Source organism: Limanda limanda, chromosome 13 (genome assembly GCF_963576545.1).
Source record: "Limanda limanda chromosome 13, fLimLim1.1, whole genome shotgun sequence".
NCBI classification, from domain to species: domain Eukaryota; kingdom Metazoa; phylum Chordata; class Actinopteri; order Pleuronectiformes; family Pleuronectidae; genus Limanda; species Limanda limanda.
In genome coordinates this window covers 547,628-574,331 of record NC_083648.1, presented here as the reverse complement: position 1 = coordinate 574,331, position 26,704 = coordinate 547,628, and the positions used below count along the sequence as shown (strand labels likewise).

General features: G+C 43.3%; 1 gene segment (V, D, J or C); it reads left to right on the top strand.

Moving 5' to 3' along the window:
- The first annotated feature begins 612 nt into the window (after window positions 1-612).
- LOC133018149 (T cell receptor alpha variable 26-2-like) lies at window positions 613-10,510 on the top strand. The segment is given in 4 exon segments: window positions 613-667; window positions 6,219-6,320; window positions 9,922-10,124; window positions 10,487-10,510. Coding segments are annotated over 4 exon segments (384 nt in total).
- Window positions 10,511-26,704: the final 16,194 nt, after the last annotated feature.

Below are 26,704 nucleotides of genomic sequence, written 5' to 3'. Positions count from 1 at the left end.
ATGTTGAGTTTGGATCATTATTTGTCTAAAAATCATCAATTTCTTGGTTTTGTTGAACATGTTTATAGTAAAATTCCACTGAAGTCCAGTGATTATGACAGAAGGTTTGTCACATGTGGAGTTTTGGTCTCAAACACCTTCAGACTTTGTGTGAGTCTAGAACTTAGATCCTTGTTCTGTCTGTGTAATTGATGAAAGCAGCTGAATTGAAATCTCTCTGTTCTGCCTCTGATGTTCACCATCTAGTATTTGATCAGACTCTCTTTCCTCACCAGTTGACGTTGGTAGTAGTGATGCAATGATTTCCACTCATCATTAGGTTTATAAAACATGATCATCTCATGTTTCCAAACCTTAAAGAGGGGATCCATCTTCTCACCACCTCAGTTACCTTTGTTGAAGTTCAGGTTGAACAAGATCCCTCAAATACAAATCCCAGCTGCAGCTTGAACCAACTGTTGCTGCCAGTGTGGAGGAAGAGAAAGTCCAGATCTCAGAGGAGACGCAGAGATTCAGGGAGGAGCTGAGCTGCTACTGAACTATAGAAGAGAGAGGAGCTTCCATATTCAGAGCAGTTCAATCTACAAAGCACCAACATCACCTGGATTCAACATGCTCTCACTGCATCAGGCTCTATCTTCTCTGCTGCTTCTCTCCACTCTAACAGGTTTGTTACATTAAACAGAACAAAAAGGTTCAATTCATAAAACTTCAGTGTGAATTGTCTTTGAATCCTTAAATAACAGAGTTACTTTTCTCCTTTAGCAATCAGAGGTGAAGAACTCACACCGGTCCACAATGAAGAGTTCAGTGCAGAAGGCAGCTCTGTGACTCTGTCCTATAACTCCTCCAAAGTGAACCCAGGGGATTATTTCTTCTGGTATCGACAGAATCCAGGACAAGCACCAGAGTTCCTCCTCTCAAAATATGCTTCAGGACAAGAAGCTGCTCCAACCTCTGGACTGAGGATTCAAGTGGAGCAGAACCAAATCCACATGATCATCTCCTCTGCTGCAGTGACAGACTCTGCTGTGTACTACTGTGCTGTGCAGCCCACAGTGACAGGAAACTACACAACTCTGTACACAAACTCCAGCTGCCAGAAGCCTCCTCTCCTCACTGCTCACCTCAGCTTCTTCCCTCCACTAGAGGGCGATATAAGTCAGTAGGTGTGCGTGATAACTGCTGCTGTGAGGAGACCACGTGTCAGACTGAAGGTTGAACCTCAGCCAGTTTCTCCTGTTGAGTTAAACCTTGTTGTGGAGATGGAACATCGGCTCTGGATGATTCTTGCTGCTCTGGTCTTTAGTAAGAAAGAAAACACAACATGATTCCTCGTGAAGCAGTTGAACATGTTACTGATCTGGTGTCAGTCAGAAATCCTCTTTCTTGATTTGTCTCTTCCTCTACATGTTGTGTTGTTCCTCAGAGTGTGATGGAGACGACCGAGTGATGCAGCCGAGCGGAGGCCTCACTGCTGCTGAAGGAGAGACACTCACACTGGGTTGTACTTTTCAGACCAATGATCCAAGTCCAACTCTGCTCTGGTACAAACAACAAGTCAACGATTTCCCAAAGCTTCTCCTGCGACGCTTCTCAACACAAGCAGATGATCCAGCAGAAACACAGAGGGACAGAAGAACACATGCTGCTGTCAACCAGACCTCATTTCCTCTGAAGATCCAGAAGCTGCAGCTGTCTGACTCTGCTGTGTACTACTGTGCTCTGCAGCCCACAGTGACAGGAAACTACACAACTCTGTACACAAACCTGTGGAGCAAACACACAACTCCTCATCCTCCACTAGAGGGAGCCACTCACTGTTAAACCTCAGCGTTTCTTATGATCCAGTCCAGATTCTTTGTTGTGATGATTAAACAGACGAATGACCAGCAGATTATTTTATATATAAAATAACAGAAAGTCTCAAAGATGACGAGATGCTGAGTCATGTTCCCTGTGTCATGTGTTTTTATACTTGAGGCATCGACCTATATTGTCCCGTCTCTGCTGTTTTATCTTTAAAGTTGAAACTGGTTCAAAACCACAATTGGACAAATCACAAGACGTATAATACTGAACTCTACTGTTGCAGTTTCATCGGTTTCCCTGAAGCTGGAGTCGTCTCCACGTACGAATCGTTTCACAGCAGTAACAGGTGATGAGCTGGCTCCGCCCACTTCGGTCCAACTCGACCAATGAGATGGTTGGAGTGTCCAGTGCAGAGATGTTGGAGGAAGTCAAAGCACAATGAGCTGGATGTTGAGGACGACTGTGCAGCAGAGAGGCTGCTGAGTGGTTTCATTCTCCTGCAGTGGAAGAACATTGTTCATCTGTTTGGCTTCAACTACGAAGACTAAGACATGTTGCTTCACCTCTTTGTGTTTTTATCTCCCTTCATAGGTGAGTTCTACAACTAGTCTCTGTCTCACTGAACCTGTGGAATAGATGATATTTGCCTGTTTCACTCCCATAATGATCTTTGTCTTGACGTCCTGTGTGATGTAGTTTTGACCTCAGCTCCAGTGGAGCAGTTTCTGTAAATCTGTGTTTTGGTCTCAACCTCATGAACAATGTTGGTTTCCTTCTCTCTCTCTTCTCTCTCAGGACTAACAGCTGCAGACACAATCTCTCCTCGCATTAAAGAAGTCAGTAGAAGTGAAGGACAATCGGTCAAACTCACATGTGACTATAAGACAACATCAGATGATGTTTATCTTCTCTGGTACAGACATGATTCTGACCTTCAGGCTCCTCAGTTTATTCTCTACAAAGGAGCGAGGTCATATAGTAAATATCAACGTTCTACTAATGAACGATACAAATCAGAAACATCCAGATCATCAACTGAAATGACCATCAGGGATCTAACCCTGGCAGACAGCGCTCTGTTCTACTGTGCTCTTCTAGACACACAGTGATACAAAGTGTAGACGAGGCTGTACAAGAACCTGAGCACACAGATCTGCCTCGTCTCCAGAGAGGAGGGAAGCGGGATTCAAACCACGGCTTCATATCAGATGGATTCTGATCATTCTGGTTTCATCAGAGTCATCGTGGTTACAGCTGCTGATGAGAAACTGTGAGAGGATTCACATGAGCAGCAAATCCACGTCAGTGACAAAGCACCTGGACCATGCATCAAATAAAAGACAACATGCAGAATATGATCCAACACTGACTGTGGAGCACTGAGTGACCAGCAGCGCCCCCTGCAGCCACATGAGGGGAATCACTCTGTTGGGCTCTGTGTCTGAGGAAGAGATTTTCTGTTAGAACAAAGTGAATCAATGTGTTGACTCTGACTGAGTCGTCCCACTGGATATTACCCATGATCCTCTGCTTCCTGAAGAGCTGCAGCTGGAACAAATCCACCAAACTGTTCAGAATCCTTCATGTTTCACAGTTTCCTGCTGAATCTTGGAGATAAACTCTGGTTGTTAATAACTTCAGAGTGTTTCTAACTGATCTCAGTTCAGCTTCACTCTTCAGCTGCAGCTGCTTGAGACAGGTTGTGACTCTCAGTCAGTTCTTCTCTCAGGAGATGGAACCCACTCACCAGAGCAGAGCTGGACCACCTTGTACGCTCACACATTGTGTCGGCCCCTCAAACCAAGCCCCCCCCCCCTTGTATTAGAGCCAATGTCTCAGTGAGTGAAGCGTTGGTTTTAGCCCCGAGTTCTGAGCAGCTGTGTGTTCATGTGCAGCCACTTAGCAGCAGCTGCATTTAAAGAACATCTGGAACTGGGGAAGCTCCAGACCAGATCCTGGGTTCCACCTTTATCAGAGTCCTCATTGGAGGATTTGATCTTCCACAGCAACTCCACTTTGTATCTGAGCCACAAATACTGAAGTGGGAGGTAATATATTCAAGAGGAAAAACTGTGTCAACGAACACAAGAAGTCAGATGGAGCTGAAATATTGATTCTGAGATAACGTGTTATCTTTCTGATTAGAGATATAAAAGAGTCAGAGGAGCTTCACAACAGCTCTGCAGCAAAGTGGATCTACAGCAGATGTGAAGGAGGAAACTGTGATGTTTCCAACACTGAGGACATAGAAGACCAGGTGCAGTGGGACAGGAGAGAGAATGAAAAGTGTGCGAGGGGTAGAGCTGTGAGTCGGGCTGAACGGAGCCGAGACTCCTCCTTCTAATCTGAGTCTAAACACAGAGTCACAGCTTCTTTCCTCTTTCTACTCACAGAGACTCAACTCTGCAGATATGACGCCTCTGTTCATCTCAGTGCTGCTGGCTGCTCTGTGTCTTGGTATGAACACAACTCTGTGTCTCTGATATCAACACAACTCTGTGTCTCTGATATCAACACAACTCTGTGTCTCTGATATCAACACAACTCTGTGTCTCTGATATCAACACAACTCTGTGTCTCTGGTATCAACACAACTCTGTGTCTCTGATATCAACACAACTCTGTGTCTCTGATATCAACACAACTCTGTGTCTCTGATACCAACACAACACTGACCTGACTCACACTGATGCTGTTACTGCTGTTTTACAGAAGGCCGAGCACAACAAGACCTTGTGCAGCAACCAGAAGGAGACGTGAGTGCGACTGAAGGAGAAGCAGCAACACTTGGCTGTCGATACGTCAGCAGCTCAACTAGTGCGTCTCTCCTCTGGTACAAACAGGAAGGAGCCAACAGACCAGAATTCATCCTGAGCCGAATTCAACTGGGAGAAGGAAACACAGCAGACGACTTCAGAGAGAGATTTTCATCCACAGTGAATTCCACCTCGAGATCATTTCCTCTGAAGATCCAGAAGCTGCAGCCGTCTGACTCTGCTGTGTACTACTGTGCTCTGCAGCCCACAGTGACAGGAAACTACACAACTCTGTACAAAAACCTGTGGAGCAAACACACAACTCCTCATCCTCCACCAGAGGGAGCCACTCACTGTTACTCTCTCAACCTGAGCCACTGCACCAACCTCACATCAAGTGAACTGATTTGGTCCAAGATGTTACGACACAGACACCAAACCAGTTTTCAGCAGAACTTCCACAGACTCCACAGATTTTAGTTAAAGCCTCAAATAGCGAGTGTCTTCATCCTCCATCACTCAGCAGCCTCACAGGAAGCAGCGGGAGAGAAGCTCACAAACGACAAGTTCAGTGGAAAAAGACGATTGAAATAAAGTTAATTAAGTGAGATTCAACTGAGAAAACTTGAACAACAACATGTGTAGGAAATGTAAAACCAACTGGTCCAATGTTTCAGGATCTCAGAGAATTTGGAATCATTTGAATATGAACGTTGATGCTGTCATGTGGCTTTTCAGACAATATTGACGTATATTCTTGTCGGCCGAGAGGTCGCCATGTTGTTGTAGAAGTTGATGATGAAGTAAAAGAACCGCGGACCCAGTACTTACAAGAATAATGATGTTTATTAAACAAAGTAGTACAGGTCAGGACGAGCTCTAGAGACTCGGAGAAATCACACAGCCAAATGGTGAAGTCTGAAGTCTCCCTGCAGGGCAAGAAGTTTTATAGGTTGGAGGTGGGACCCCAAACCTAGAGATAACATTACATCACACAACAGGGTCTTCAGCCTAAAGAAGGGCATGTTTAGTATCTTGTAGTGTAAGGCGTCTTCATTGTACAGGTCGAAAGTATTCTCTGGGGGAGAGAGTTAACGTATACATTCCATACCATCTGGGATAGTGTTTAACGAGTGTAAGAGTTTGAGAATCAACACTGAAGATGGTAACATGTCATCGTGGTTTATGACCATGTTCAAAAGAGTTATCAGCTAAAATACACCACTATATCTTACAAGAAAACTTTATTGTTCAGAAATGTGTCACAAGTACAAGAAAGAAACAGAAAATTGACCCAAATAACAGGTTTGTGTGTTTGAGCTGAAAGCTGCAGAATAACCCGACGTGTGGTTGAGGTGTTGGTAACAAGCAGTGATATGAGAGGACGGACAGAGAGGGAGGAGCTACACTGTCAAAGAGCAGAGCAGAAAAGACCTCCTGCTGTGCTGCATTCAATATCTACAGCAGACATCAGATCTGTAAGATGTTCCCTCTGCGTCACGCTGGAGTCTGGCCTTTGTTTCTCTTCATCCTGAAAGGTCGGTCAAAGCAGGAAGAACAAATGTCTTCAGAGGATCTGTTTCTAGAAACCACTGGAACAGACAGTCAGAGTTTAACATGGTCTTTAACCACATGTTTCTGTTTCTGTAGGTGTCAGCTGTGATGAACTGACTCCAGACCAGCCTGCAGAGTTCAGTGTAGAAGGCAGCTCTGTTACTCTGTCCTACAACTTCAACAGGACAATAACTGGTAGTGATAATTTCTTCTGGTATCGACAGAATCCAGGACAAGCACCAGAGTTCCTCCTCTCACAATATTCTTCAGCTGCTCAAACCTCTGGACTGAGGATTAAAGTGGAGCAGAACCAAATCCACATGATCATCTCCTCTGCTGCAGTGACAGACTCTGCTGTGTACTACTGTGCTGTGAAGCCCACAGTGACAGGAAACTACACAACTCTGTACAAAAACCTGTGGAGCAAACACACAACTCCTCATCCTCCACTAGAGGGAGCCACTCACTGTTACTCTCTCAACCTGAGCCACTGCACCAACCTCACATCAAGTGAACTGATTTGGTCCAAGATGTTACGACACAGACACCAAACCAGTTTTCAGCAGAACTTCCACAGACTCCACAGATTTTAGTTAAAGCCTCAAATAGCGAGTGTCTTCATCCTCCATCACTCAGCAGCCTCACAGGAAGCAGCGGGAGAGAAGCTCACAAACGACAAGTTCAGTGGAAAAAGACGATTGAAATAAAGTTAATTAACTGAGATTCAACTGAGAAAACTTGAACAACAACATGTGTAGGAAATGTAAAACCAACTGGTCCAATGTTTCAGGATCTCAGAGAATTTGGAATCATTTGAATATGAACGTTGATGCTGTCATGTGGCTTTTCAGACAATATCTTACAAGAAAACTTTATTATTCAGAAATGTGTCACAAGTACAAGAAAGAAACAGAAAATTTAAACAAAGAACAGGTTTGTGTGTTTGAGCTGAAAGCTGCAGAATAAGCCGACGTGTGGTTGAGGTGTTGGTAACAAGCAGTGATATGAGAGGACGGACAGAGAGGGAGGAGCTACACTGTCAAAGAGCAGAGCAGAAAAGACCTCCTGCTGTGCTGCATTCAATATCTACAGCAGACATCAGATCTGTAAGATGTTCCCTCTGCGTCACGCTGGAGTCTGGCCTTTGTTTCTCTTCATCCTGAAAGGTCGGTCAAAGCAGGAAGAACAAATGTCTTCAGAGGATCTGTTTCTAGAAACCACTGGAACAGACAGTCAGAGTTTAACATGGTCTTTAACCACATGTTTCTGTTTCTGTAGGTGTCAGCTGTGATGAACTGACTCCAGACCAGCCTGCAGAGTTCAGTGTAGAAGGCAGCTCTGTTACTCTGTCCTACAACTTCTCCAGGATAATAACTGGTGGTGATAATTTCTTCTGGTATCGACAGAATCCAGGACAAGCACCAGAGTTCCTCCTGTACATCTCAGGGTTGAATGTGACAAGAAGGTCAGATTCTCTGGAGTCAGAAACAAGGTTCTTCACTCACCTGTCTGGAGCTGATGTCAAACTGCAGATCTCCTCTGCTGCAGTGACAGACTCTGCTGTGTACTACTGTGCTGTGAGGCCCACAGTGACAGGAAACTACACAACTCTGTACAAAAACCTGTGGAGCAAACACACAACTCCTCAACCTCCACTAGAGGGAGCCACTCACTGTTAAACCTCAGTCTTTCTTATGATCCAGTCCAGATTCTATAAAATAACAGAAAGTGTCAAAGATGACGAGATGCTGAGTCATGTTCCCTGTGTCATGTGTTTTTATACTTGAGGCACCGACCTATATTGTCCCGTCTCTGCTGTTTTAACTTTAAAGTTGAAACTGGTTCAAAACCACAATTGGACAAATCACAAGACGTATAATACTGAACTCTACTGTTGCAGTTTCATCGGTTTCCCTGAAGCTGGAGTCGTCTCCACGTACGAATCGTTTCACAGCAGTAACAGGTGATGAGCTGGCCCCGCCCACTGAAGTCCAACTCGACCAATGAGATGGTGGGAGTGTCCAGTGCAGAGATGTTGGAGGAAGTCAAAGCACAATGAGCTGGATGTTGAGGACGACTGTGCAGCAGAGAGGCTGCTGAGTGGTTTCATTCTCCTGCAGTGGAAGAACATTGTTCATCTGTTTGGCTTCAACTACGAAGACTAAGACATGTTGCTTCACCTCTTTGTGTTTTTATCTCCCTTCATAGGTGAGTTCTACAACTAGTCTCTGTCTCACTGAACCTGTGGAATTATCTAAACCTTTCTTCTGCATTTCATGACAGGAGGTTTATTTGTGGAGTTTAACAATTTACTCTGTGGAAAATTCTTCACATTTAGAAGAACAAGTCAAGAACCTGTTGAGTGTCTTGATGTTTGATTCTCTTCAGACTTACTGACATGAATAATCCTCATCTTGCAGCCATGGGTTCCATGGACAGCATAACGCCAGAAAGTACTGAAGAAGTAGTTTCAGAGGGAAGACACATCAACCTGACCTGTAAATATGACGGATCCATCACCAACATCCAGTGGTACCGACAACAGCAGAGATCCAGACCAGAGTTCCTGCTCCTCATCTCAGAGGAAGGATTCATTCATCCAACTCTGTCTGATTTCTCTGCTCACATCAACCCGACTGAGAAACGAGTCAAACTGCAGATCTCCTCTGCTGCAGTGACAGACTCTGCTGTGTACTACTGTGCTCTGCAGCCCACAGTGACAGGAAACTACACAACTCTGTACAAAAACCTGTGGAGCAAACACACAACTCCTCATCCTCCACTAGAGGGAGCCACTCACTGTTAAACCTCAGTGGTTTGTGATGACGTTTGTTTCACAATAAAACAAATTCTAACATTCATCAGGTTCTGTAGGATAGTTCTTAAATGTGTGGTGTACCACAGGGTTCAGTGCTGGGTCCTCTCATCTTCACTTTACATGTTGAGTTTGGATCATTATTTGTCTAAAAATCATCAATTTCATGGTTTTGTTGAACATGTTTATAGTAAAATTCCACTGAAGTCCAGTGATTATGACAGAAGGTTTGTCACATGTGGAGTTTTGGTCTCAAACACCTTCAGACTTTGTGTGAGTCTAGAACTTAGATCCTTGTTCTGTCTGTGTAATTGATGAAAGCAGCTGAATTGAAATCTCTCTGTTCTGCCTCTGATGTTCACCATCTAGTATTTGATCAGACTCTCTTTCCTCACCAGTTGACGTTGGTAGTAGTGATGCAATGATTTCCACTCATCAATAGGTTTATAAAACATGATCATCTCATGTTTCCAAACCTTAAAGAGGGGATCCATCTTCTCACCACCTCAGTTTGTTGAAGTTCAGGTTGAACAAGATCCCTCAAATACAAATCCCAGCTGCAGCTTGAACCAACTGTTGCTGCCAGTGTGGAGGAAGAGAAAGTCCAGATCTCAGAGGAGACGCAGAGATTCAGGGAGGAGCTGAGCTGCTACTGAACTATAGAAGAGAGAGGAGCTTCCATATTCAGAGCAGTTCAATCTACAAAGCACCAACATCACCTGGATTCAACATGCTCTCACTGCATCAGGCTCTATCTTCTCTGCTGCTTCTCTCCACTCTAACAGGTTTGTTACATTAAACAGAACAAAAAGGTTCAATTCCTTAAACTTCACCGTGTGAATTGTCTTTGAATCCTTAAATAACAGAGTTACTTTTCTCCTTTAGCAATCAGAGGTGAAGAACTCACACCGGTCCACAATGAAGAGTTCAGTGCAGAAGGCAGCTCTGTGACTCTGTCCTATAACTCCTCCAAAGTGAACCCAGCGGATTATTTCTTCTGGTATCGACAGAATCCAGGACAAGCACCAGAGTTCCTCCTCTCACAACATGCTTCAGGACAAGAAGCTGCTCCAACCTCTGGACTGAGGATTAAAGTGGAGCAGAACCAAATCCACATGATCATCTCATCTGCTGCAGTGACAGACTCTGCTGTGTACTACTGTGCTGAGAGGCCCACAGTGACAGGAAACTACACAACTCTGTACAAAAACTCCAGCTGCCAGAAGCCTCCTCTCCTCACTGCTCACCTCAGCTTCTTCCCTCCACTAGAGGGCGATATAAGTCAGTAGGTGTGCGTGATAACTGCTGCTGTGAGGAGACCACGTGTCAGACTGAAGGTTGAACCTCAGCCAGTTTCTCCTGTTGAGTTAAACCTTGTTGTGGAGATGGAACATCGGCTCTGGATGATTCTTGCTGCTCCGGTCTTTAGTAAGAAAGAAAACACAACATGATTCCTCGTGAAGCAGTTGAACATGTTACTGATCTGGTGTCAGTCAGAAATCCTCTTTCTTGATTTGTCTCTTCCTCTACATGTTGTGTTGTTCCTCAGAGTGTGATGGAGACGACCGAGTGATGCAGCCGAGCGGAGGCCTCACTGCTGCTGAAGGAGAGACACTCACACTGGGTTGTACTTTTCAGACCAATGATCCAAGTCCAACTCTGCTCTGGTACAAACAACAAGTCAACGATTTCCCAAAGCTTCTCCTGCGACGCTTCTCAACACAAGCAGATGATCCAGCAGAAACACAGAGGGACAGAAGAACACATGCTGCTGTCAACCAGACCTCATTTCCTCTGAAGATCCAGAAGCTGCAGCTGTCTGACTCTGCTGTGTACTACTGTGCTCTGCAGCCCACAGTGACAGGAAACTACACAACTCTGTACACAAACCTGTGGAGCAAACACACAACTCCTCATCCTCCACTAGAGGGAGACACTCACTGTTAAACCTCAGTGTTTCTTATGATCCAGTCCAGATTCTTTGTTGTGATGATTAAACAGACAAATGACCAGCAGATTATTTTCTATATAAAATAACAGAAAGTCTCAAAGATGACGAGATGCTGAGTCATGTTCCCTGTGTCATGTGTTTTTATACTTGAGGCATCGACCTATATTGTCCCGTCTCTGCTGTTTTATCTTTAAAGTTGAAACTGGTTCAAAACCACAATTGGACAAATCACAAGACGTATAATACTGAACTCTACTGTTGCAGTTTCATCGGTTTCCCTGAAGCTGGAGTCGTCTCCACGTACGAATCGTTTCACAGCAGTAACAGGTGATGAGCTGGCCCCGCCCACTGAAGTCCAACTGGACCAATGAGATGGTGGGAGTGTCCAGTGCAGAGATGTTGGAGGAAGTCAAAGCACAATGAGCTGGATGTTGAGGACGACTGTGCAGCAGAGAGGCTGCTGAGTGGTTTCATTCTCCTGCAGTGGAAGAACATTGTTCATCTGTTTGGCTTCAACTACGAAGACTAAGACATGTTGCTTCACCTCTTTGTGTTTTTATCTCCCTTCATAGGTGAGTTCTACAACTAGTCTCTGTCTCACTGAACCTGTGGAATTATCTAAACCTTTCTTCTGCATTTCATGACAGGAGGTTTATTTGTGGAGTTTAACAATTTACTCTGTGGAAAAATCTTCACATTTAGAAGAACAAGTCAAGAACCTGTTGAGTGTCTTGATGTTTGATTCTCTTCAGACTTACTGACATGAATAATCCTCATCTTGCAGCCATGTGTTCCATGGACAGCATAACGTCAGAAAGTACTGAAGAAGTAGTTTCAGAGGGAAGACACATCAACCTGACCTGTAAATATGACGGATCCATCAAAAACATCCAGTGGTACCGACAACAGCAGAGATCCAGACCAGAGTTCCTGCTCCTCATCTCAGAGGAAGGATTCATTCATCCAACTCTGTCTGATTTCTCTGCTCACATCAACCAGACTGAGAAACGAGTCAAACTGCAGATCTCCTCTGCTGCAGTGACAGACTCTGCTGTGTACTACTGTGCTCTGCAGCCCACAGTGACAGGAAACTACACAACTCTGTACAAAAACCTGTGGAGCAAACACACAACTCCTCATCCTCCACTAGAGGGAGCCACTCACTGTTACTCTCTCAACCTGAGCCACTGCACCAACCTCACATCAAGTGAACTGATTTGGTCCAAGATGTTACGACACAGACACCAAACCAGTTTTCAGCAGAACTTCCACAGACTCCACAGATTTTAGTTAAAGCCTCAAATAGCGAGTGTCTTCATCCTCCATCACTCAGCAGCCTCACAGGAAGCAGCGGGAGAGAAGCTCACAAACGACAAGTTCAGTGGAAAAAGACGATTGAAATAAAGTTAATTAACTGAGATTCAACTGAGAAAACTTGAACAACAACATGTGTAGGAAATGTAAAACCAACTGGTCCAATGTTTCAGGATCTCAGAGAATTTAGAATCATTTGAATATGAACGTTGATGCTGTCATGTGGCTTTTCAGACAAAATCTTACAAGAAAACTTTATTGTTCAGAAATGTGTCACAAGTACAAGAAAGAAACAGAAAATTGAAACAAATAACAGGTTTGTGTGTTTGAGCTGAAAGCTGCAGAATAACCCGACGTGTGGTTGAGGTGTTGGTAACAAGCAGTGATATGAGAGGACGGACAGAGAGGGAGGAGCTACACTGTCAAAGAGCAGAGCAGAAAAGACCTCCTGCTGTGCTGCATTCAATATCTACAGCAGACATCAGATCTGTAAGATGTTCCCTCTGCGTCACGCTGGAGTCTGGCCTTTGTTTCTCTTCATCCTGAAAGGTCGGTCAAAGCAGGAAGAACAAATGTCTTCAGAGGATCTGTTTCTAGAAACCACTGGAACAGACAGTCAGAGTTTAACATGGTCTTTAACCACATGTTTCTGTTTCTGTAGGTGTCAGCTGTGATGAACTGACTCCAGACCAGCCTGCAGAGTTCAGTGTAGAAGGCAGCTCTGTTACTCTGTCCTACAACTTCTCCGGGACAATAACTGGTAATGATTATTTCTTCTGGTATCGACAGAATCCAGGACAAGCACCAGAGTTCCTCCTCTCACAATATTCTTCAGCTGCTCAAACCTCTGGACTGAGGATTAAAGTGGAGCAGAACCAAATCCACATGATCATCTCCTCTGCTGCAGTGACAGACTCTGCTGTGTACTACTGTGCTGTGAGGCCCACAGTGACAGGAAACTACACAACTCTGTACAAAAACCTGTCGAGAAAACACACAACTCCTCATCCTCCACTAGAGGGAGCCACTCACTGTTAAACCTCAGTGTTTCTTATGATCCAGTCCAGATTCTTCGTTGTGATGATTAAACAGACGAATGACCAGCAGATTATTTTATATATAAAATAACAGAAAGTCTCAAAGATGACGAGATGCTGAGTCATGTTCCCTGTGTCATGTGTTTTTATACTTGAGGCATCGACCTATATTGTCCCGTCTCTGCTGTTTTATCTTTAAAGTTGAAACTGGTTCAAAACCACAATTGGACAAATCACAAGACGTATAATACTGAACTCTACTGTTGCAGTTTCATCGGTTTCCCTGAAGCTGGAGTCGTCTCCACGTACGAATCGTTTCACAGCAGTAACAGGTGATGAGCTGGCCCCGCCCACTGAATCCAACTCGACCAATGACATGGTTGGAGTGTCCAGTGCAGAGATGTTGGAGGAAGTCAAAGCACAATGAGCTGGATGTTGAGGACGACTGTGCAGCAGAGAGGCTGCTGAGTGGTTTCATTCTCCTGCAGTGGAAGAACATTGTTCATCTGTTTGGCTTCAACTACGAAGACTAAGACATGTTGCTTCACCTCTTTGTGTTTTTATCTCCCTTCATAGGTGAGTTCTACAACTAGTCTCTGTCTCACTGAACCTGTGGAATTATCTAAACCTTTCTTCTGCATTTCATGACAGGAGGTTTATTTGTGGAGTTTAACAATTTACTCTGTGGAAAAATCTTCACATTTAGAAGAACAAGTCAAGAACCTGTTGAGTGTCTTGATGTTTGATTCTCTTCAGACTTACTGACATGAATAATCCTCATCTTGCAGCCATGGGTTCCATGGACAGCATAACACCAGAAAGTACTGAAGAAGTAGTTTCAGAGGGAAGACACATCAACCTGACCTGTAAATATGACGGATCCATCAAAAACATCCAGTGGTACCGACAACAGCAGAGATCCAGACCAGAGTTCCTGCTCCTCATCTCAGAGGAAGGATCCATTCATCCAACTCTGTCTGATTTCTCTGCTCACATCAACCCGACTGAGAAACGAGTCAAACTGCAGATCTCCTCTGCTGCAGTGACAGACTCTGCTGTGTACTACTGTGCTCTGCAGCCCACAGTGACAGGAAACTACACAACTCTGTACAAAAACCTGTGGAGCAAACACACAACTCCTCATCCTCCACTAGAGGGAGACACTCACTGTTAAACCTCAGTGGTTTGTGATGACGTTTGTTTCACAATAAAACAAATTCTGACAATCATCATGTTCTGTAGGATAGTTCTTAAATGTGTGGTGTACCACAGGGTTCAATGCTGGGTCCTCTCATCTTCACTTTACATGTTGAGTTTGGATCATTATTTGTCTAAAAAATATAAATTTCATGGTTTTGTTGAACATGTTTATAGTAAAATTCCACTGAAGTCCAGTGATTGTGACAGAAGGTTTGTCACATGTGGAGTTTTGGTCTCAAACACCTTCAGACTTTGTGTGAGTCTAGAACTTAGATCCTTGTTCTGTCTGTGTAATTGATGGAAGCAGCTGAATTGAAATCTCTCTGTTCTGCCTCTGATGTTCACCATCTAGTATTTGATCAGACTCTCTTTCCTCACCAGTTGACGTTGGTAGTAGTGATGCAATGATTTCCACTCATCATCAGGTTTATAAAACATGATCATCTCATGTTTCCAAACCTTAAAGAGGGGATCCATCTTCTCACCACCTCAGTTACCTTTGTTGAAGTTCAGGTTGAACAAGATCCCTCAAATACAAATCCCAGCTGCAGCTTGAACCAACTGTTGCTGCCAGTGTGGAGGAAGAGAAAGTCCAGATCTCAGAGGAGACGCAGAGATTCAGGGAGGAGCTGAGCTGCTACTGAACTATAGAAGAGAGAGGAGCTTCCATATTCAGAGCAGTTCAATCTACAAAGCACCAACATCACCTGGATTCAACATGCTCTCACTGCATCAGGCTCTATCTTCTCTGCTGCTTCTCTCCACTCTAACAGGTTTGTTACATTAAACAGAACAAAAAGGTTAAATTCCTAAAACTTCACAGTGTGAATTGTCTTTGAATCCTTAAATAACAGAGTTACTTTTCTCCTTCAGCAATCAGAGGTGAAGAACTCACACGGGTCCACAATGAAGAGTTCAGTGCAGAAGGCAGCTCTGTGACTCTGTCCTATAACTCCTCCAAAGTGAACCCAACGGATTATTTCTTCTGGTATCGACAGAATCCAGGACAAGCACCGGAGTTCCTCCTCTCAAAATATGCTTCAGGACAAGAAGCTGCTCCAACCTCTGGACTGAGGATTAAAGTGGAGCAGAACCAAATCCACATGATCATCTCCTCTGCTGCAGTGACAGACTCTGCTGTGTACTACTGTGCTGTGAAGCCCACAGTGACAGGAAACTACACAACTCTGTACACAAACTCCAGCTGCCAGAAGCCTCCTCTCCTCACTGCTCACCTCAGCTTCTTCCCTCCACTAGAGGGCGATATAAGTCAGTAGGTGTGCGTGATAACTGCTGCTGTGAGGAGACCACGTGTCAGACTGAAGGTTGAACCTCAGCCAGTTTCTCCTGTTGAGTTAAACCTTGTTGTGGAGATGGAACATCGGCTCTGGATGATTCTTGCTGCTCTGGTCTTTAGTAAGAAAGAAAACACAACATGATTCCTCGTGAAGCAGTTGAACATGTTACTGATCTGGTGTCAGTCAGAAATCCTCTTTCTTGATTTGTCTCTTCCTCTACATGTTGTGTTGTTCCTCAGAGTGTGATGGAGACGACCGAGTGATGCAGCCGAGCGGAGGCCTCACTGCTGCTGAAGGAGAGACACTCGCACTGGGTTGTACTTTTCAGACCAATGATCCAAGTACAACTCTGCTCTGGTACAAACAACAAGTCAACGATTTCCCAAAGCTTCTCCTGCGACGCTTCTCAACACAAGCAGATGATCCAGCAGAAACACAGAGGGACAGAAGAACACATGCTGCTGTCAACCAGACCTCATTTCCTCTGAAGATCCAGAAGCTGCAGCTGTCTGACTCTGCTGTGTACTACTGTGCTCTGCAGCCCACAGTGACAGGAAACTACACAACTCTGTACACAAACCTGTGGAGCAAACACACAACTCCTCATGACAGGTTTGAGTGTTTGAGCTGAAAGCTGCAGAATAACCCGACGTGTGGTTGAGGTGTTGGTAACAAGCAGTGATATGAGAGGACGGACAGAGAGGGAGGAGCTACACTGTCAAAGAGCAGAGCAGAAAAGACCTCCTGCTGTGCTGCATTCAATATCTACAGCAGACATCAGATCTGTAAGATGTTCCCTCTGCGTCACGCTGGAGTCTGGCCTTTGTTTCTCTTCATCCTGAAAGGTCGGTCAAAGCAGGAAGAACAAATGTCTTCAGAGGATCTGTTTCTAGAAACCACTGGAACAGACAGTCAGAGTTTAACATGGTCTTTAACCACATGTGTCTGTTTCTGTAGGTGTCAGCTGTGATGAACTGACTCCAGACCAGCCTGCAGAGTTCAGTGTAGAAGGCAGCTCTGTAACTCTGTCCTACAACTTCAACAGGACAATAACTGGTAATGATAATTTCTTCTGGTATCGACAGAATCCAGGACAAGCACCAGAGTTCCTCCTGTACATCTCAGGGTTCAACGTGACAAGAAGGTCAGATTCTCTGAAGTCAGAAACAAGGTTCTTCACTCACCTGTCTGGAGCTGATGTCAAACTGCAGATCTCCTCTGCTGCAGTGACAGACTCTGCTGTGTACTACTGTGCTGTGAAGCCCACAGTGACAGGAAACTACACAACTCTGTACAAAAACCTGTGGAGCAAACACACAACTCCTCATCCTCCACTAGAGGGAGCCACTCACTGTTAAACCTCAGTGTTTCTCATGATCAGGTCCAGATTCTTTGTTGTGATGATGTTGTGCAATAATGGTTAGGAATGATACCATAAGCTGGTGTGCCTTTAGGCGTTCAATAAATTTGGTTATCAAAATAAAATATAAAACATTTATATTTAAAATATTAATATTAAATCATAACTTTAGTTTGTTTAAGTTCTCGCGGGGCACCACCCTTCACAGAAGGGAAACGATAGCCAATTTATTGATTAAGATTAGTCTCATTTAGATCTAATTCAATTAGAAATCTTAATATTTACTATTAAAGATTATATAATGAACAGTTAAGGTTTATAGAGTTCTTGAAAGTGTAACGGTTGGCAAAATTCACTTATGCAACATTAATGAAAGGACAAGGTTAAAAGAAAACATTTATTATGAACATAAAAAGTATAAAAACACCAATTACTAAACAAAATATTAACTATCAAAGATGTGTATGTGATTGTGTGTGTGTGTGTGAGAGTGGATCTCTGTTAGCTAACAAAGAGAGTCACACCTTCCTGTGATCTTTTAAGATGGTCTCTAGGAGAGCACCCCCCTTCTTCTGCAGAAGTGGTTTCACGACATGCAGTGGGGGTCTGAGCTAATGAGGGGAGGAGATATGCGTCTCTGTGTGGATGTTAAACAGATATCTGAAAGGGTCAGAGAAATCCTGTGAGGAGCGTATCTAACATTTAACTTTCATTTTACTTGTAACCACAATAACACCACATATATCAAACTTTAAAAACACCACACAGAATCAAATAAACAGTCTTGCTTAGTTCTAGTATCATTATTAAGCCCAGTATGTTACCAGTCCTCAGAAAGGAAGAAAGTTGTTGTGCAGTTCAGTTAGCAGTTTGTCCTGCCGGCTGTGTGAAGTCTTCTGGCTCGTGTGGTCTCTGCTTCTGCGATTCTGTTGAGCTGTGTAGTTCAGTTTCTTGTTGAATTCCTTACCTGCAGGATATCAAATCGTTTCCTTGAGAAGATGAGTTGGAAGACTGCATCACTGACCTCCGGTTGTTGGGTAGAGAAGATTTGAGCTGGAGGAATCCGGTTCCTCCACTCGCCGATGCAGGAGGAAAGGCCGGCAGCCTGCTGTCCTCAGTGGTGGTAGAGGGAGAAAGAGAGTTGAGGAGAAGAGAGCTGGAGCAGCCTTCCGCCCTCCGAGGGTTTGGAGAAAGAGGAAGAATTGGAGGAGGCCTGCTCTTAAATAGGCCGAGTGACCCCCAGGTCATGGGACCAGATTGACCAATTGGAAATAACTTTGATGGGTTTTCACACTTTCCTGTGACTTTGCTGAAACAAAGAGAACATGTTGCACCCTGGGAGGCAGAGTTTGGGAGGCTTGGTCCAGCACATGTGGCCATGTGGTTTCAACTTTTGTCCACACACGTAGGCCGAGAAGGAAGCCTTTAGTTTCATAAAACGTGTTTCCCAACAAAGATTAAACAGACGAATGACCAGCAGATTATTTTATCTGTAAAATAACAGAAAGTCTCAAAGATGACGAGATGCTGAGTCACGTTCACTGTGTCATGTGTTTTTATACTTGAGGCATCGACCTATATTGTCCCGTCTCTGCTGTTTTATCTTTAAAGTTGAAACTGGTTCAAAACCACAATTGGACAAATCACAAGACGTATAATACTGAACTCTACTGTTGCAGTTTCATCGGTTTCCCTGAAGCTGGAGTCGTCTCCACGTACGAATCGTTTCACAGCAGTAACAGGTGATGAGCTGGCCCCGCCCACTGAAGTCCAACTCGACCAATGAGATGGTGGGAGTGTCCAGTGCAGAGATGTTGGAGGAAGTCAAAGCACAATGAGCTGGATGTTGAGGACGACTGTGCAGCAGAGAGGCTGCTGAGTGGTTTCATTCTCCTGCAGTGGAAGAACATTGTTCATCTGTTTGGCTTCAACTACGAAGACTAAGACATGTTGCTTCACCTCTTTGTGTTTTTATCTCCCTTCATAGGTGAGTTCTACAACTAGTCTCTTTCTCACTGAACCTGTGGAATTATCTAAACCTTTCTTCTGCATTTCATGACAGGAGGTTTATTTGTGGAGTTTAACAATTTACTCTGTGGGAAAATCTTCACATTTAGAAGAACAAGTCAAGAACCTGTTGAGTGTCTTGATGTTTGATTCTCTTCAGACTTACTGACATGAATAATCCTCATCTTGCAGCCATGGGTTCCATGGACAGCATAACGCCAGAAAGTACTGAAGAAGTAGTTTCAGAGGGAACACACATCAACCTGACCTGTAAATATGACGGATCCATCACCAACATCCAGTGGTACCGACAACAGCAGAGATCCAGACCAGAGTTCCTGCTCCTCATCTCAGAGGAAGGATTCATTCATCCAACTCTGTCTGATTTCTCTGCTCACATCAACCCGACTGAGAAACGAGTCAAACTGCAGATCTCCTCTGCTGCAGTGACAGACTCTGCTGTGTACTACTGTGCTCTGCAGCCCACAGTGACAGGAAACTACACAACTCTGTACAAAAACCTGTGGAGCAAACACACAACTCCTCATCCTCCACTAGAGGGAGCCACTCACTGTTAAACCTCAGTGTTTCTTATGATCCAGTCCAGATTCTTTGTTGTGATGATTAAACAGACGAATGACCAGCAGATTATTTTATATATAAAATAACAGAAAGTCTCAAAGATGACGAGATGCTGAGTCATGTTCCCTGTGTCATGTGTTTTTATACTTGAGGCATCGACCTATATTGTCCCGTCTCTGCTGTTTTATCTTTAAAGTTGAAACTGGTTCAAAACCACAATTGGACAAATCACAAGACGTATAATACTGAACTCTACTGTTGCAGTTTCATCGGTTTCCCTGAAGCTGGAGTCGTCTCCACGTACGAATCGTTTCACAGCAGTAACAGGTGATGAGCTGGCCCCGCCCACTGAAGTCCAACTCGACCAATGAGATGGTTGGAGTGTCCAGTGCAGAGATGTTGGAGGAAGTCAAAGCACAATGAGCTGGATGTTGAGGACGACTGTGCAGCAGAGAGGCTGCTGAGTGGTTGCATTCTCCTGCAGTGGAAGAACATTGTTCATCTGTTTGGCTTCAACTACGAAGACTAAGACATGTTGCTTCACCTCTTTGTGTTTTTATCTCCCTTCATAGGTGAGTTCTACAACTAGTCTCTGTCTCACTGAACCTGTGGAATTATCTAAACCTTTCTTCTGCATTTCATGACAGGAGGTTTATTTGTGGAGTTTAACAATTTACTCTGTGGAAAAATCTTCACATTTAGAAGAACAAGTCAAGAACCTGTTGAGTGTCTTGATGTTTGATTCTCTTCAGACTTACTGACATGAATAATCCTCATCTTGCAGCCATGTGTTCCATGGACAGCATAACGTCAGAAAGTACTGAAGAAGTAGTTTCAGAGGGAAGACACATCAACCTGACCTGTAAATATGACGGATCCATCAAAAACATCCAGTGGTACCGACAACAGCAGAGATCCAGACCAGAGTTCCTGCTCCTCATCTCAGAGGAAGGATTCATTCATCCAACGCTGTCTGATTTCTCTGCTCACATCAACCAGACTGAGAAACGAGTCAAACTGCAGATCTCCTCTGCTGCAGTGACAGACTCTGCTGTGTACTACTGTGCTGTGAAGCCCACAGTGACAGGAAACTACACAACTCTGTACAAAAACCTGTGGAGCAAACACACAACTCCTCATCCTCCACTAGAGGGAGACACTCACTGTTAAACCTCAGTGGTTTGTGATGACGTTTGTTTCACAATAAAACAAATTCTAACAATCATCAGGTTCTGTAGGATAGTTCTCAAATGTGTGGTGTACCACAGGGTTCAATGCTGGGTCCTCTCATCTTCACTTTACATGTTGAGTTTGGATCATTATTTGTCTAAAAATCATCAATTTCATGGTTTTGTTGAACATGTTTATAGTAAAATTCCACTGAAGTCCAGTGATTATGACAGAAGGTTTGTCACATGTGGAGTTTTGGTCTCAAACACCTTCAGACTTTGTGTGAGTCTAGAACTTAGATCCTTGTTCTGTCTGTGTAATTGATGAAAGCAGCTGAATTGAAATCTCTCTGTTCTGCCTCTGATGTTCACCATCTAGTATTTGATCAGACTCTCTTTCCTCACCAGTTGACGTTGGTAGTAGTGATGCAATGATTTCCACTCATCATTAGGTTTATAAAACATGATCATCTCATGTTTCCAAACCTTAAAGAGGGGATCCATCTTCTCACCACCTCAGTTTGTTGAAGTTCAGGTTGAACAAGATCCCTCAAATACAAATCCCAGCTGCAGCTTGAACCAACTGTTGCTGCCAGTGTGGAGGAAGAGAAAGTCCAGATCTCAGAGGAGACGCAGAGATTCAGGGAGGAGCTGAGCTGCTACTGAACTATAGAAGAGAGAGGAGCTTCCATATTCAGAGCAGTTCAATCTACAAAGCACCAACATCACCTGGATTCAACATGCTCTCACTGCATCAGGCTCTATCTTCTCTGCTGCTTCTCTCCACTCTAACAGGTTTGTCACATTAAACAGAACAAAAAGGTTCAATTCCTAAAACTTCACAGTGTGAATTGTGTTTGAATCCTTAAATAACAGAGTTACTTTTCTCCTTTAGCAATCAGAGGTGAAGAACTCACACCGGTCCACAATGAAGAGTTCAGTGCAGAAGGCAGCTCTGTGACTCTGTCCTATAACTCCTCCAAAGTGAACCCAGGGGATTATTTCTTCTGGTATCGACAGAATCCAGGACAAGCACCAGAGTTCCTCCTCTCACAACATGCTTCAGGACAAGAAGCTGCTCCAACCTCTGGACTGAGGATTAAAGTGGAGCAGAACCAAATCCACATGATCATCTCCTCTGCTGCAGTGACAGACTCTGCTGTGTACTACTGTGCTGTGAGGCCCACAGTGACAGGAAACTACACAACTCTGTACAAAAACCTGTGGAGCAAACACACAACTTCTCATCCTCCACCAGGGGGAGCCACTCACTGTTACTCTCATAACCTGAGCCACTGCACCAACCTCACATCAAGTGAACTGATTTGGTCCAAGATGTTACGACACAGACACCAAACCAGTTTTCAGCAGAACTTCCACAGACTCCACAGATTTTAGTGAAAGCCTCAAATAGCGAGTGTCTTCATCCTCCATCACTCAGCAGCCTCACAGGAAGCAGCGGGAGAGAAGCTCACAAACGACAAGTTCAGTGGAAAAAGACGATTGAAATAAAGTTAATTAACTGAGATTCAACTGAGAAAACTTGAACAACAACATGTGTAGGAAATGTGAAACCAACTGGTCCAATGTTTCAGGATCTCAGAGAATTTAGAATCATTTGAATATGAACGTTGATGCTGTCATGTGGCTTTTCAGACAATATTGACGTATATTCTTGTCGGCCGAGAGGTCGCCATGTTGTTGTAGAAGTTGATGATGAAGTAAAAGAACCGTGGACCCAGTACTTACAAGAATAATGATGTTTATTAAACAAAGTAGTACAGGTCAGGACGAGCTCTAGAGACTTGGAGAAATCACACAGCCAAATGGTGAAGTCTGAAGTCTCCCTGCAGGGCAAGAAGTTTTATAGGTTGGAGGTGGGACCCCAAACCTAGAGATAACATTACATCACACAACAGGGTCTTCAGCCTAAATAAGGGCATGTTTAGTATCTTGTAGTGTAAGGCGTCTTCATTGTACAGGTCAAAAGTATTCTCTGGGGGAGAGAGTTAACGTATACATTCCATACCATCTGGGATAGTGTTTAACGAGTGTGTGGTGTATTTTAGCTAGATAACTCTTTTGAACATGGTCATAAACCACGATGACATGTTACCATCTTCAGTGTTGATTCTCAAACTCTCACACTCGTTAAAAACAACAAGGCGACCTCTCGGCTGACAAGAATACACGTCAAGTGTAAGAGTTTGAGAATAATTGTGAGAGCGAAAAACCCAGTCTGGCAGCTATCTTTCTTGATATTATCCATCATACAATCTAGACAGGAAAATTCTCTCACGGCCCCTCTGCCTAGGCGACCATATATAGTACTCCTATACCACTGAAATGAGGAAGTTTAGTAATTGTGTAAGGGAATGACTTTAAGCAAATACATATGGAACTCTCAGTAAATAAAAACAAAATAATGTCCAAGGTCAGGCTGGTCATCCCATTGGACCCTCGAAAGGACCTTCACCTGCCTAGCCCCACTGTCCCTAAGCGTCAAGAAAATAAAGAAAACATCTGAGGTCCCAGTATATTTACCTAATAACAGAAAACATAATTTTTCCCGGTAATTAACACACAAAGAATATAATTCACTTTTAATATTAGTCATACAATATATGTAAAACATAAGAATATATATCACTGCAGTTTCTCAGCAGCATTGACTCTCAGTTGTAGTATCGATGACGTCTTGAATCTGGATGTTGTATCGTTGTCCAGAGTCCTTCAGTCCATTTGTACTGTTCATGTTGAAAGTGTTTGAATCCATTCAACACATCAGAGTCCCTGAACAATCCACCCTCATAGTGATCGTCCCCCAATATGTTCTAGAATGAAAGAAAAGAAAACCAGTATCTTTGCATACAAAACAGATTAAAACATCAATACAGATTAACATTCTATAAGTAAATGAGAAATTGTAAGTCACATTTTCCATTTCCCCCCTGGAAACACATCACTAATGTAATAAGAAACTATGAAATAACTAAGGATTTGCACACCATCCAGCGTTTCCCGACAGGCCAAACGCATCTCATATAGGCTTCTGCGAATATTCTTCACACACCAACAAGATCAAGTTTCACTGCTGCAGGTCTCCTATTGCCTGCATGATGTGGGAGTAGCACTGATGTCATGTAGCCCCCCTTTCTCATAAACTGCCTGTGTTGGAGGCCAGTCAGGGCCTGCATGAAGTCAGGGTAGAGTGTTCTTCCTGGTGTTATTTCTAATGATTTTTAAGCTTTCTTTCAGTGCCTGGTCGTAAATAGCACTGACATAGACATGCAGAGTGTTACTTTCTCTGTAAGACTCAAACACAAACCAATATTGTCTATCTTTCTCAATTTGAATGCTAAAAAATGCATTTACCAGATCAACACAAGAGAATCATTGCTAAAGGATTGTTTAAAGATTTGGAACAGACAAAGCACATTGTTGTACTGCGACGTTGACAACTTAGAAACCTTGGATGAATCGCAAATCATGTCATCAATGATTAGTGAAGAATGTAGTTTGGCACTTCCACCAGACAGCTACCTGGTGAACACTTTATTGTACACTCCAATTTACACAAAGCATCTCTTCCCAAAAGTGCAATAGGTGTATGTTCTGATACTAATATGGGTATTTTAATTTTCTGATTTTTGTAGCAGAGCTCAATTGGTTCTGTAAGAGCTATCAGCTGTTTTATTCCCTCAAACCCGATTTTCCGTATCCATTGACCGGAAATGGGGAGATGTATAACATCTTCAGGCCGAATACAAGTAAAACAGCTCCGCTATCCAGCATCACTTTCAATGGTCGATTATTTACTTTCACCTCTATTGTTGGATCTCTCTCCGGCCCAGATACTATCAGCTGACATCCCCCTTCGATTCTTCAGGGCACCTCTAGAATCCTGGTTCTGGGCCCCTGTAAGGGTTCAACGGTCCCCTGGGTGGCCCTGATTGGCCCCTGAATCCTCCTCTGAAGTTTCCTCTGAAATTTCCTCTGAAATTTCCTCTGAAACCTCCTCTTGACCTGTTGCACTCACGGGCAAAATGACCTAATTGTCCACAATTAAAACATTCTTCTAAACGTTTTTGAAAATTAGGATTAAACCTTCCTCTCCAGTTCTGTGCTTGATAAAAAGCTGGCTGTGGGTAGGAGACGAAAGGAACCACCGATGATGGCTGGAACTGCCTGACTGAAGGGTCATATCCTCCCATGGTCCCTTCAGGATCCCTCTGATCATTATCGTATGCATATTCCATCCTTCTGATCCTGGTTCCCAAACTTGTCGTTCTCTCCTTACTTTTGGAACTTGGATACATCGTTATTGTTGCTTCTGCTTGTCCCATATCTTCTACGTCTTTATCTCTCTTATCATTTGCAGCTTTGTTCAGTTTCTGACCCTCATTTTTAAACAACTGGAGAATGCCGAGCTCCACTTCCTTCTTTTCTCTGCGTTTCTGTCCCTTTTCCCCCTCCTTTTGTCCTACCTTGTAGGTGGACACAAGTAATTGAATTATTTTAATTACATCTGGGTTGAAAGTCCCCTCTACCGGCCATGGTTGGTCAATTTCAGGCCAGCGTTTCTGCCACTTTTCAAATATTTTTGCAATGTTGATGTCTTTAATTAAAGGATTATTTTTCTGTACTACGTCAACAGGAGTAATTACTTTTGGATTTTTAGTGTCCTTTTTCCCCATAGTAGCAGCTTCCTTTTGTTCCCTTATTGTAAATTAAAAATGTAATAGCTAAGATTTGAAGCTACTTAAAGCTATTCAGATTACTCCTCCCCCCTTTGTTGTTTTCAATCAATAAATCAACAAATCAACCAACATATCCATTCATTCATGTAGCAAAACCACTTATTCACCACAACTGATATAAATGAAATTGACTTCCCAACTCTAAAGGAGTCAAAGCTTATTAATGTAATATCGGAACTTAAAATCCGCTTATAATGTTTGACAAAAAGATCACACGCTCCCACAAGTGACTGACTGTCACTAAATGTGCTTCTGGTTGCAGCAAGACATTCACCCAATATTTATCTAAAATCGTCAAACAGCCACAATATCGAATCTCCAACACAGCTCAGATCAGAATGAAACACGCACAAACGATGAAACTCACTTTTTCAACTTCTCAGCGGGAGTTAAGACCAAACAATCAAATTCCATTAATTAATCAAATGCATAGACTGGTCAGTCCTTTGCCAATCCTCATATCTTGTTTTTCGGTTTAACTGACTAAAGCATTTAGTATTGCATGTGTATGTAAACAGATGATGTGCTCTATTAATATTCTTATAATAGCTCACAAATGAAAGCAGGTTAAAATGTGTATCAGCAATAATAACTATAAGTGAGAACACATACAAATATGTAAATGCAGTTTTTTGCTATAGAGTTTGTGTGTCAACTGTACCCCCCTTGATCAGACTGGAGCCAGGAGCTGCACATGCAGATATCAGCAAGCTTCAGGCCGTGTTGCACCAGCCAGTTGTCTTCTCATCTGTCCACCTCAATTCCCACTCATCATAAGGGAAAAGAAACAGACAATGATTAAGTATCTTTATGAAACCATCAGGTCCTTTCAACAGCATCATAGGTGATTCAATATGATTATCAGTTTTAGTGTCGTATTAGGTCCTTCACATGCAGTCCATATTAGGACTATTTAGATCAGTTCCATTTTCCAAATCTTATTTTTTCATTTACTTATGTAAAGAAATTCTTCATTTTAAGCATTAGTTACCATAAGTCTTCAATTAATCTCCAAAACGCTGTTGTAAGAAACTTAGTAATATAATCATCATCAGTTCTTTCGAGGGAGAGCAGGCAATAAAAAGGATC